Source organism: Dama dama, chromosome 14 (assembly GCF_033118175.1).
Source record: "Dama dama isolate Ldn47 chromosome 14, ASM3311817v1, whole genome shotgun sequence".
Lineage (NCBI taxonomy): Eukaryota > Metazoa > Chordata > Mammalia > Artiodactyla > Cervidae > Dama > Dama dama.
Window position 1 is genome coordinate 52,914,734 of NC_083694.1, and position 12,668 is coordinate 52,927,401.

A 12,668-nucleotide genomic window follows, 5' to 3' on the forward strand; every position below is an offset into this window, starting at 1 on the left:
GAATGAGTGACTTGCTTCTTTCATTATAGAGCTGTTTCACATTTTTTTCTGGGAGTTCAAGGGGAAAAAAAAACCAACTCAGCCATTTATTTTACCCAGAATCTTTTAATTTGAAGTTTTTTTTTTTTTTAAAAAAGCAAAACAAACTTTGAGACATTATCATAAGGACTGTTGCTCATACCAACAAAGAAATTGGCCTTCAAAAAAGTAAATGCCTTCATATCCAAAAAGAATGAAAATATCAGTTGATAGCAAAACAGACCAAACTGTGTATCTTAAATATACTCAATTAATTTAAACCCTGAAATGGGAAAAACATTTCAGAGAAATGCCTAGCGGTTTTCGTAATTTCATCCCTACTGTCGTGCAGTTTCCTTTGTGGTCCAGGGTGGGATTATCGTGCATGTTTCCAGCAAAGACTTGCCTGTGTCTGTGTTCTGGGTCTCTGAAAATCTCACAGGATTGGGGGTGGCTTTGGAAAGTTTGCTTTCCGTGGCATGGTTTTTATGATGAAGCCCTGTCTGGGGGGCTGACGGGGTTGTAGTTTCACCGGGTAGAGTTCTGCAGCTGCACCGCTCGCTTTAACCCACCGTTGTTTCCCAGACAGCAGTCCTGCCTTCCTGTGCCACTCGCGCCTTCTCCTTCTGACACTTTCAAAAGTTCACTTTGTTGTTTTTGTCGCTTGTCTTTCCTCACCAGCTCCATCGGTGTCTGATAGTACGTCTAGGCACTAATGCCCACCTCTGGCTATTGCTCTTTTTCTGCAGAGGGAGAACCGGAGATTACAGGAGGCCAGCATGAGGCTGGAACAGGAGAATGACGACCTTGCTCACGAACTAGTAACCAGCAAGATTGCTCTGCGGAATGACTTGGATCAGGTAAGCCTGGTTTCACGAGGTAGAAATAAGACTGTGGTGACGTCCTCCAGGGCAAGGACCAAGTTGCTCTCAGAGCAGTCCCACCAGGGCTTGCTCTGTGCTTGATGCTGAGTCAGCTGCTTGACGGGTGAATGGGTGGGCGGCATGCGAGAGAGTGGCAGGTGGGAGGGGACTGTTGTGCTCCTTGGAGATGGTGAAAAACACAAGCCTTTGGGGTTTCAGTCATTTCCAAACAGCGTGTGTAAGATACTTAAAAAAAAAAGAAAAAAAAGGCTCTAAGCTTCTCTGGTGTCTCTCCTCTTGATCTCTTGTTTTAGTCACTAAGTGGTGTCCGACTCTTTCACAACCCCATGGACTGTAGCCTGCCAGGCTCTTCAGTCCATGGGATTTCCCAGGTAAGAATACTAGAGTGGGTTGCCATTTCCTCCTCTGGGGGATCTTCCTGACCCAGGAATTGAACCCACGTCTCTTGCCTTCTTCACCACCGAGCAAGCAGGGATGCCCTCTTAATCTCTTTTCCTAAACCAAGGACTTACAGCATCATTACCTGAAGATATCAGTCACCAGGAGTATATTAATGCCACTCTAACATTTTATAGTTACTATACATTTTGCTCCAAGATTTCTCATCTATAGTAAATGTGAGGATTTTATATGAAGCTTGTACATTGAGATATGTGTATTGGTGGACTGACAGGCATCCTAGGGGCAGAGAGCCAGGACTGCCTGGGTGTCAATCCTGGCATCACCACTTACTAAACACATGACCCAGGGCCATCCTTAACTTGCCTGTAGGTTTCAAAAAGTGTTTCCCTCATAGGGAAGATGTGAGAATTAAATGAAGTAAAGCACTACAGTAGTATGTGTTCAATAAACATTAGCTGTTGCTAGGAAGCCCTTAAATTCTTTAACTTCCTCGTCCTTTCCAACAGTACTCATAGCTTTAGGACTTACTGTTTTTCCGTTGCTAGTGTCTTTGGAAATAATTGGCAATATAGAAGGAATCTTGCACAGTTTTAAAATCATCATACTATTTTCTAACTTTTAAAATATGAGTATTCCCAATGGCGCAGGGTCAAAAAAGTTGAAACTTAGACTGGCTGAATCTGTTTAAAAAAAAGGCTTTACCTGTACTCTAAGTATGCTTTGGCAATATTTAAAATGCAGATCCATTGATAATATAAATATGATTGGATGTTTAAAATGGAAGGTTTTTTTTTTTTTAATGTTTAAAAACGGTCCCTGCCACAAGTCCTTTTCCCATATAAACAGCTAATTTAGCAGCTCAGAAGTTTTAACCACAGTAAGTTGTTGTTTGTGTTGTTGCTATTGTTCAGTTGCAGAGTTGTGTCCAACTCTTTGTGACCCCATAGACTGTAGCACACCAGGCCTCCCTGTCCTTCAATGTTTCCTGGAGTTTGGTCAAACACATGTCCACTGGGTCAGTAATGCTATCTAACCATGGCATTCCCTGCTGCCCTCTTCTCTTCCTACCTTCAATCTTTGCCAGCCTTAGAGTCTTCTCCATTGAGTCAGCTCTTTGAATCAGGTGGCCAAAGGATTGGAGCTTCAGCTTTAGCATCAGTCCTTCCAATGAGTATTCAGGGTTTGTTTCCTTTAGGATTGACCACAGTAAGATGGGAGATAAAAACCACTGTTAAGAAAAGTGCTGAAAGGGGAGAGGAGAAAGCTGAAGGAGTCAACGCTAACTGGAGTTTCAAAATAAAACAGAAACTGTGCTGCTTGGGACAGGAAATAGAAGGTGGAAGCAGCAGCCCTATGGGGGTGGGAATTGCCCTTTTGATCACAAATTGCATCAGCCAGCCCATTTGCAAGCTGTTAGAGGCAAAATGAAAAATGTGTGACTAAGAGAGCCAGAACCAAAGAAGGCAGAAGGGTCCCATTCAACAGGGCCATTGACCCAGCATGACCTTGACTGTTTTACTTCTGTCAGAAGTAAGACCATTGTGGTGACTCAGTACTATAATGAAATTTTTGGCTCCATATTAACTTTCCAGATGACCTTGACTGACACTTGATTCTGCCATTTTGAATATTTTAGCCATTAATAGTTTTCTTAAGATGGCTAGCTGAGTGAAAAAGTTTTACACTAAATCTGTTGTGGTAATTGTTCCACAGTGTATGTAATTCGGTCATTTTTTTGTACACCTTAAACTTACACAGTGCTATATGTCACCTCTATCTCAATAAATCTAAAAGGAAAAAAAGTTTTAAGAAGTTAGACTTAATTGGGATGCAATGAAATGAGTTAGAGTTATAAATTGAAAGTTTTGTGTGAAATGTATTTGCTATATGTTTAGCCTTTAAAAGGTAGAACAATAGTGAAATTAAATATTTACTGAATTCCTACTATTCACCAAGCACTTTATTTAGCAGTTTATAAGCATCATCTCATTTAATTTTCCTAATGACTCCATTAAGCAGGTATTTTAATCTTCCATTTCATAAATGAGGCAACTGGCATATCTACCATTACTTGAAAAGCTATCCTTTAAAAAATAGTTCAGTTCAGTCGCTCAGTCGTGTCCAACTCTTTGCAACCGCATGAATTGCAGCATGCCAGGCCTCCCTGTCCATCACCAACTCCCGGAGTTTACTCAAACTCATGTCCATTTAGTCGGTGATACCATCCAGCCATCTCATCCTCTGTCATCCCTTTCTCCTCCTGCCCCCAATCCCTCCCAGCATCAGGATCTTTTCCAATGAGTCAACTCTTCGCATGAGGTGGCCAAAGTATTGGAGTTTCAGCTTCAGCGTCAGTCCTTCCAATGAACACCCAGGACTGATCTCCTTTAGGATGGACTGGTTGGATCTCCTTGCAGTCCAAGGGACTCTCAAGAGTCTTCTCCAACACCACAGTTCAAAAGCATCAATTTTTCGGCGCTCCGCTTTCTTCACAGTCCAACTCTCACATCCATACATGACCACTGGAAAAACCATAGCCTTGAACAGACGGACCTTTGTTGGCAAAGTAATGTCTCTGCTTTCTAATATGCTATCTAGGTTGGTCATAACTTTCCTTCCAAAAAATAGAGACTTGCATGAAAATATACGTGCAAAGTTGTTTACTGCAGTGTTACTTACAAGAATAAAAAAATGAAATAAGGTATATGTCCAATAGAAAGGATGAAGGCACATCTGTAAAATATCTTTTTGGAATAATTTTTTAAAAACAATGAGAAGATAATGATATAATAATATTTTTTAAAAAGTAAATTTATCTGTGTATAATGTTTACATCTAAATTGCAAGGGATATATGCTCACCCGGGGCCATCCTGGAGGAAAGGAAAGGAGGCTGGAATCTACCTTGTGACAGGAGAAAGGCCAACAAGAAAATAGAAATCCATCAAACTGTTGCTACGGGAGGAACTCACCTGGTGGCGCGGTGGATGAGAATCCACATGCCAATTCAGGGAACACAGATTTGACCTCTGGTCCGGGAAAACTGCATGTGCCGAGGAACAGCTAAGCCTGTGTGTCACAACCACGGAACCCGTGCCGTAGGGGCCTGCGAGCCGCAGCTGCTGAGCCCGTGTGCTGCTACTGTTGAAGCCCTCACATCTAGAGCCCATGCTCTGCAATAAGAGAAGCTACCACAATGAGAAGCCCAGGCACTGCAAAGAAAAGGAGCCTCCCCGCTCACCACAGCTAGAGAAAAGCCTGATGCCACCACAAATCTTGGCTTTCTCTGACTACCGAGGCCTAATAAAAAATACAGAGACAAGAGTCTGGGGGAACTAGATAGGTAAATTTAATCCTCAGCTGGCGGAAGGGGCACAGCAAGCACATGCCTCAAAAATTGTGCCCCACTTCCATGAGGAATCTGTGCTCTGCCTAGTCACTCAGTCTTGTCCGACTCTTCTTGACCACATGGACTAGCCTGCCAGGCTCCTCTGTTGTTGGGGATTCTCCAGGCAAGAATACTGGAGTGGGTTGCCATACCCTCCTCCAGGGGACCTTCCCAACCCAGGGATGGAACCCAGGTCATTCGAACCCAGGTCTTGCACGTTGGGGGTGGATTCTTTACCATCTGAGCTACCAGGAAAGCCCATGAGGCATCCAGAGGATTCTACAGATGAGGGCTTGCCCTCAGGGGTTAGTGATGAGGAACAAAGGTGTAAAGATACTGTATTCTTCCTCTTGCATTGTTTCAAAAACAGTTGCAGACTCCCTCAGCCTGTTAATTGGTTCTGGCAGTCCCATAGCCTAGCAGTTGACCCTGTTGTCTTTTGTGTATTTGTACTGTGGCCTTCTTTCTATAATGTAAAAAGAGAAAAAACTATGGAGTGCTCTGTAAAGAGAGTGCTGTAAAGTGAAGTGAGCACCAGATACAGGATTAATTAGCATAGAGTTAAAGGATAGTAGGTGCAGAGGCAGCTCACGCAGAGCTAGGGGGCAGAAAAGCAAGCTTAGTTATAGCTACAAATTAGGACCTGTTAAGAGAAAAACTAGGAGTGATTAGGCCTGCTCACTGTTCTCTCCATCTTCTTTGTTCTCAGGAAAGGAAAGTAAAACTCATTCTTCTTTTTTCCCTTTTCATTGCAACACGCCTAAGTGCAGCAGTAAAGACCCAAGGCACCCAAAAATCAAAATAAAGAACAAATTAATTTTTGAAAACTCTAAAAAATGTTCCTATTAGATATCTCTGGGTGATAAGAGTAAGTCTAATTTTTATCTTCATCTTTATACTTTTTTCAATTATTTATCTTTTCTAAGAAGACCTTAAATTACTTAAGTGCATTTGGTTAGAGGCTTCCCTGGTGGCTCAGACAGTAAAGAATCTGCCTGTAATGTGGGAGACCCGGGTTCAATCCCTGGGTCAGGAAGATCCCCTGGAGAAGGAAATGGCAACCCACTCCAATATTCTTGTTTGGACAATCCCAAAGAAGATTGTCAGGCTACAGCCCATGTGGTTGCAAAGAGTTGAGCACGACTAATATTTTTACCCTTGGTTAAGTAATAACATGCCTTATAACATTTATGATCAGAAAAATGTATTATTTAAAAAATTATTTCTCCACCTCCAATAAATTTATTTTGTAGATTAGTCTGGAAAAGTTGCTAGAGTCCTCCTGAAATAATTATTGAGTACCTAGGTATCTCATGGAGCTACTAGATCAGTCCCAAAAGAAAAGATTCCTTCATTTATTCCTTCTCTTTATTTCCCCCCCTCATGCCTGTCATTCTCTTTTTAAAACAGTAAAGACCTGGCCCCTCTGCCTTTTGAAGCTTATTATCTAGATGAAAGAATGAAATTGCTATGCCATTGAATTGCTAATTCAAAACTTGCTATCTCCTCCTAAAATCTGATCTTGCAGTTTCTGCCCGAGTGGGGTTTATATCGAAAAGCTGTCCCTGCAGTTTAGGTACCTGGCCCCTCCAGACTTCGAGGAAGGGCATTAGCTTGAGGCTTTGCCTGCCTTTACCCAGTTTGCCCAGTGCTTTTTCATTCCCAGCCTAATCAGAATCAAATCTCTTAATTCAGATAGCAGAACATTGGCAAACATTAAGCAAGCATGAAAGCAGATTGTATTTGAGACAATATGTAAACCAAACACACACTAATTAGGTAATCAGGTACTTAAAAAAACACATTCTTTCCTACCCATGTCATTTTAGAGCTGGCTTCAGGCTCCCTAGGCACCAGCAGCTCTTCATGTTTCTCTCTGACAGAGCCTTCTCTTTTGACAACTTGTCCCCAACCCTCTGGGGTAAGGACTTCAGTAAGGACTTCTCAGTGATCAGAAATGAAAAAAAGATGCATCTCCAGTTCAGTTTTGGTTACCTGCTTTCAGGCCCTTCCTGTTCTTTCTGTTCCCGAGGAACAAAAACAAGAGACACAACCAGTGCTTTCCCAGTGCAGACTGGGCCCAGGTCCCTTCTGACCACAGGAGTTTGTGTTGAATCAGACACTGCATGTCACAAGTGACACATAATTTGTTGTGTTTTCAACTAAACAGTTGCCTTGGTTAGTCCTTTGAGAAATCATTTTTGAAAGCGCCCCATCCCTAATGTTAGAGCGGAGCCTTCTGAGAAGTTGGTTCATGTTGTAATCACAGATCAAGTGCCTGTGTCTCTCATTTATATGTCATCAATTCACTTCAGATCAGTCGCTCAGGTCGTGTCCAATTCTGCAACCCCATGAACTACAGGCCTCCCTGTCCATCACCAGCTCCCGGACTTGACTCAAACTCACGTGCATTGAGTCTGTGATGCCATCCAACCATCTCATCCTCTGTCGTTGCCTTCTCCTCCTGCCTTCAATCTTTCCCAGCATCAGGGTCTTTTCAAATGAGTCAGTTCTTTGCATCAGGTGACCAATGTATTGGAGTTTCAGCTTCTGCATCAGTCCCTCCATTGAATATTCAGGACTGATTTCCTTTAGGACTGACTCGTTTGACCTCCTTGCAATCCAAGGGACTCTCAAGAGTCTTCTCTAATGCCATAGTTCAAAAGCATCAGTTCTTCAGTGCTCAACTTTCTTTATGGTCCAACTCTCACATCCATACATGACTACTGGAAAAACTATAGCTTTGACTAGATGGACCTTTGTTGACAAAGTAATGTGTCTGCTTTTGAATATGCTGTCTAGGTTGGTCATAACTTTTCTTCCAAGGAGCAAGTGTCTTTTAATTTCATGGCTATAGTCACCATCTGCAGTGATTTTGGAGCCCAAGAAAATAAAGTCTGTCACTGTTTCCATTCTTTCCCTGTCTGTTTGCCATAAAGTGATGGGACTGGATGCCATGATCTTAGTTTTCTGAATGTTGGGTCTTAAGACAACTTCTTTGCTCTCCTCTTTCATTTTCATCAAGAGGCTCTTTGGTTCTTCTTCGCTTTCTGCCGTAAGTCATCTGCATACCTGAGGTTATTGATATTTCTTCTAGCACCCTTGACTCCAGCTTGTGCTTCATCCAGCCCAGCGTTTCTCGTGATGTACTCTGCATATAAGTTAAATAAGCAGAGTGACAATATACAGCCTTGATGTACTGCTTTCCCGATTTGGAACCAGTCTACTGTTTCATGTCCAGTTCTAACTGTTGCTTCCTGACCTGCATATTGTATATCATACAAGTTAGATAACAATTAGAAGGCTTACATGGTAAATAATCTGCCTGCGATGCAGGAGACCTGGGTTTGGTCCCTGGGGTGGAAAGATTCCCTGGAGGAGGGCATGGCAACCCATTCCAGTATTCCTGCCTGGAGAATCCCATGGACAGAGGAGCGTGGCAGGCTGTAGTTCATGGAGACACAAATAGTCGGACACGACCGAGAGACTAACACTTTCAGAAGGTTTCATATCAATAAGGCATTATGAGATGTTGGTCCGTGATTAGAAGATGATAATGACAAGTGTCCACTCAGTCTTATCAAACTGTGGTGAAGGTTTTATCATTCGGGCACAAAGATAGAATTTGAATATCTGTCTGTTTAGTATTCTGTTCCTGGAGATGCCTTTAAAGTTAAAGGATAGTCTCTACTTAAGCGGGGTATAGAGGTTGGCTGTACAGAGACTCAGAAGACTGTTTTTAGAAGGAGGAGGACGTTAATTCAGATCTGATTGTATTTTGATGAGCAGAATCACCCCTACTTCACTGTCAAGCTTGAAGGAGAAATTCTGGATGCAGCTTCCAGGGACTTTTCCCATGTGGGACCTAGAGCAACTCCTACAGATGTCAGATCTGAGAACAGAAATAGAGTGAGGTCACCTGACCTTGGCCTCGTGAAGAACGTGCAGCAGTGTACATTTTATGTGTACATAAAAATGATAGACCCTCTCATCATACATATCTAAGTGTTTATTAAAAATTTCCTCAAGGAAGTGGATTTTTTTTTCCCTTTTCTTATAGATATTTCCAAAATTGTAAACGTTTAGATATGCTGCAGAATTTCAGAAGCAGCATGTATATTATCTATGATGAAACAGATCACCAGCCCAGGTGGGATGCATGAGACAAGTGCTCGGGCCTGGTGCCCTGGGAAGACCCAGAGGAATCGGGTGGAGAGGGAGGTGGGAGGGGGGATCGGGATGGGGAATACATGTAACTCTATGGCTGATTCATATGAATGTATGACAAAACCCACTGAAATGTTGTGAAGTAATTAGCCTCCAACTAATAAAAAAAAAACAAAAAAAAAAAACCAAACAAACAAAAAATAAATGTTAGGATAGCATTGACTCTTCAGAGGTTTACAGAAGGCTCACAGTTTGAGTGAATCTTCCTTCGAGAAACCAAACTTAGAAAACATTTGTTTCAGAGTGTCATGATATGTGCTATTAAAAGGACCATTCTCTTTACAAAATGGAACCTGCTGGGGGTACAGTAAGAGGAAGTTAAAGTGCAGTCGTCTTTATTAGCAAGGCTGTCACTCAGAAATTCTGGCGTAGAACCTTAACCAGTGGGCAGCCATTCTAGGGAGACAGATCCGATAAGATTTTTGCTTCCTGGGTGGCTCAGACGGTAAAGAACCTGCCTGCAGTGTGGGAGACCTGGGTTCGATCCCTGGGTCGGTGAGATCCCCTGAAGAAGGAAATGGCAACCCACTCCAGTATCCTTGCCTGGAGAATTCCCATGGACAGAGGAGCTTGGTGGGCTGGAGTTCATGGGGTTGCAAAGAGTTGGGCACAACTGAGCCACTAACACTTTCACTTAAACACTGAAGCCATCAGGACCTCTTTTTTTTTTCCACTAGAAAATTGAATTTTTTTACGTAAAAATATTTTCAAAGGCTAATGCCATAGTGGAACAACTGAAGGATAGTTGAACCAAACTCTTGGGGAATTAGAGGCACATCCACCAATGCAAGCTCTTGATTTGCCACTGGGAGACCCTTCATTAGAGACTTTGGGGAGCATCTCCCACTTTGTGGGTCACTTGTTATCCGGTTTGCAGCTCTAGAATTCTCAATTTTGAGTGTCCATAGTCAGTATCAATCATCTAGTATCTTACCATTTATTAAAACTTAACTTGTAGTATATATGTTGCTTTTTTTGAGGCCCACCTCTCCTTTTAGGATGTGTTTTTTGCCACGTAGATTTTCTTCCTGAAATCTAATGTATCAGAACAAATTTCAGAGTCTTCAGAAGGGAATTTTTCACTTTAACTACCCGGCAGTTCCAAGTTATCTGAAAACAGCTCTGAGCCCTGGGCTGTGGGGACATCAGGAACTGGAAGACAGAGCCGAGAAGCTGGAAGGTAGTTTCTCTGCCAGGACCCAGCAGACTGTGCTGGCCCGGCCATCTGGACACGTGGGAGATGCGGCGAAACACAGAGAGGGCCACCTGGCCAGTTTTCACAATGACTTCGACAGCATTTTGCTGCTGTCAGCCAGGGATGGCTTCTTCAAAGAGCTGCCTGTATTCAGTGTCTGTCGTTTTCTCTGCTGAACTCATCCTGTGGCCCCCTTCCCCAAGTCTGCTTCTCTGATAACTCAGAGAACCACGTCCATTCACTCAGTAATCACTTACAGAGCATGAGCTCTGTTCCGGTCCTGGGCTTGGTGCTGGGGGTATAGTGATGAGCGCAGGAAAGAGGGTTCCTGCCTCCTAGAGCTTGCAGCCAAGTGGGCAAGACACACACATCACACACACAGTTTATCACTCTAGATCGGGGCAAGTGCTACCAGGGGGAGTACGAGTTTAGATGAGGGTGGGGAACCGATTCAGATGGGCTGAGTGGGACAGGGCTGAGGCCACCCTGTGCTGCGGAAGTGAGCTTGAAGCCAAGACCTGAAGGGTGAGGTAAGGGCCCTAATGTGTAAAGCAGGCAGACACACGTTAACTAAGTTAAATGTACACACACACACTGCTCTCACAGTGAATTTTGGCTCTGTATCCAAATTAAGAGCAGAGCACTTTCTCTGAGTTTTCTTGGCTGTTCTAGAAATACGGTCTTGTGTGCCTGGATTCCTGGTCCTTACTTCAGTTTGCCTCTGGGCTGTCCCTGTTATGGGTTTTTGGTCTTCATTTCTCCTTACTGTACTCCCTGCTGTTGTGAGTAGCCTGGAGGGCCAGGTTCCCTCAGCTGATCTTTAAACTTGCTCACCGAGCTGTGGTTCGCAGGTCAGCCTGTCTGTTCCTCCTCCTCTCTGGCTCCGCCCCACACATCACCGGGTAGAAGCTTCCCAGGGAGGCTCCAGCCCTTCATCCCGTCCTACCATAGCCTCAGAGTCTGTGCTGTTGTCGCTGCTGAAAATGTGGAAGAAACACTTAGAAGGAGCATGCCCTTCCATGCCATTCACATCCAAATTCAGACTGTGACTCTGATCTTAGATGTGTGTCCCAGTCCGGTTATTTGATCTCTTCAAATCTTGCTATCATTAGCTGGAAAATAATTTTTGCTGTGAGGATTAGAGATAACATGTGCTGAGCATGCAGTAGCTAGTTGGCATTCATTGAAAGCAACCACCTCCACCCCCCACCCCTGGGTGAGCCAGAGGGGAAGAAAGGCTTCCGGGGGTGTTGCCCCATAAAGTATGTACATGATTTCTTCACCTTCCTTATGACTAATGTGCTCTGATTTGCAGGCAGAAGACAAGGCAGACGTGCTGAATAAGGAGCTTCTCTTGACCAAACAGAGGCTGGTGGAGACGGAAGAAGAGAAGAGGAAGCAGGAGGAAGAGACGGCTCAGGTAACAGGCATGTGGGGAATGGGTAACTGGTCTTCATGCAGGTGCATTGGTTCCTGGGCTTGATTAACACTATAAACAAGAAGTAAAGTTGTTGTTGTTGTTCAGTCGCTTAGTCGTGTCTGACTCTTTGCGACCCCATGGACTGCAGCACGCCAGGCTTCTCTGTCCCTCACCATCTCTCAGAGCTTTCTCAAACTCATGTCCATTGAGTCGTTGATGCCATCCAACCATCTCATCCTCTGTTGTCCCCTTCTCCTCCTGCCTTCAATCTTTCCCAGCATCAGTTAAATAGGAAGTAAAGTTAAATTTGTTCTAAATCAAGGCTGGTGCTGAAGCGGTACATGTGAGTAGCACTGAGTCATTTCTCCTGAAGGGTGTTAGGAGAGGTGGCAGCATTTCCACCCTGGAACAGCTTTCAGGAATTTGCCTTACTGAGATGTCTAGCAAGAGCGTGAAGTCTTCTCAAAGTTTAAGAACTTGGAATTATGACCCAAGAGCTGTGACAAATCTGTAAATTTCGTGTCGCATCTCCAAGATGACTGACTTCTCTGAAGTCATTTATGAGGATTGTTAAGCCAGATGCCTACAGAGATCTCTGCTGAGATTTGCCTCCATCAGTCACGCTTCATTTTCTGGATTGATGACTTTGAAGAAGGAGCACCAACATTTCTGTTCCTGGCAGAACTCTCAAATGGTATTCTCTGAGGGAATAGAAAGAAACCCTTTGGGAACCAGCCTTGAAGTTAGCTCGCTCCTGTCTTCATGTGAGTGGTGAGGGTGATCAGCTGGAAGACATGCCATTGCCAAGGAGCCCCAGAGGTGACCGTGACAGCTGGAGTCAGAGCTTCCGGCTTCCCTAAGGAAGAGCAGGCTGCTTCCCCAGTGGTCTCCATCTCTGTCCCAGCCAGGCATGATTAGCTCAATTATTTTAATGAGTCTCATTCGGAGACATCAATAATACTAAGTATAAAACAGAACACAAAGCATTTCAAAGACCTCCTTCCAAGCAACCAGCAAAAGTTCCAGTAAAGTTACTAATGAAGGGATGTGTTATTTAGCATCTTCCAGAATTTATAAAAAGTATTCCATGATTTTCATTTTTCTCCCCTAAATAATGAAATGTTTTGGCAATTAC

At 43.6% G+C, this 12,668-nt stretch overlaps 1 protein-coding gene across 5 annotated transcripts in view; it reads left to right on the forward strand.

Annotated features, from left to right (window-relative positions):
• RABGAP1L (RAB GTPase activating protein 1 like) overlaps positions 1–12,668 on the forward strand; it is a 677,120-nt gene that overhangs the window by 650,812 nt on the left and 13,640 nt on the right. For all 5 annotated transcript variants that reach the window (XM_061160749.1, XM_061160750.1, XM_061160758.1 and 2 more), the window contains 2 exons: positions 768–878; positions 11,429–11,533. In XM_061160749.1, coding sequence (XP_061016732.1) covers positions 768–878; positions 11,429–11,533 — 216 coding nt within the window. The remainder of the gene's footprint in view (positions 1–767; positions 879–11,428; positions 11,534–12,668) is intronic.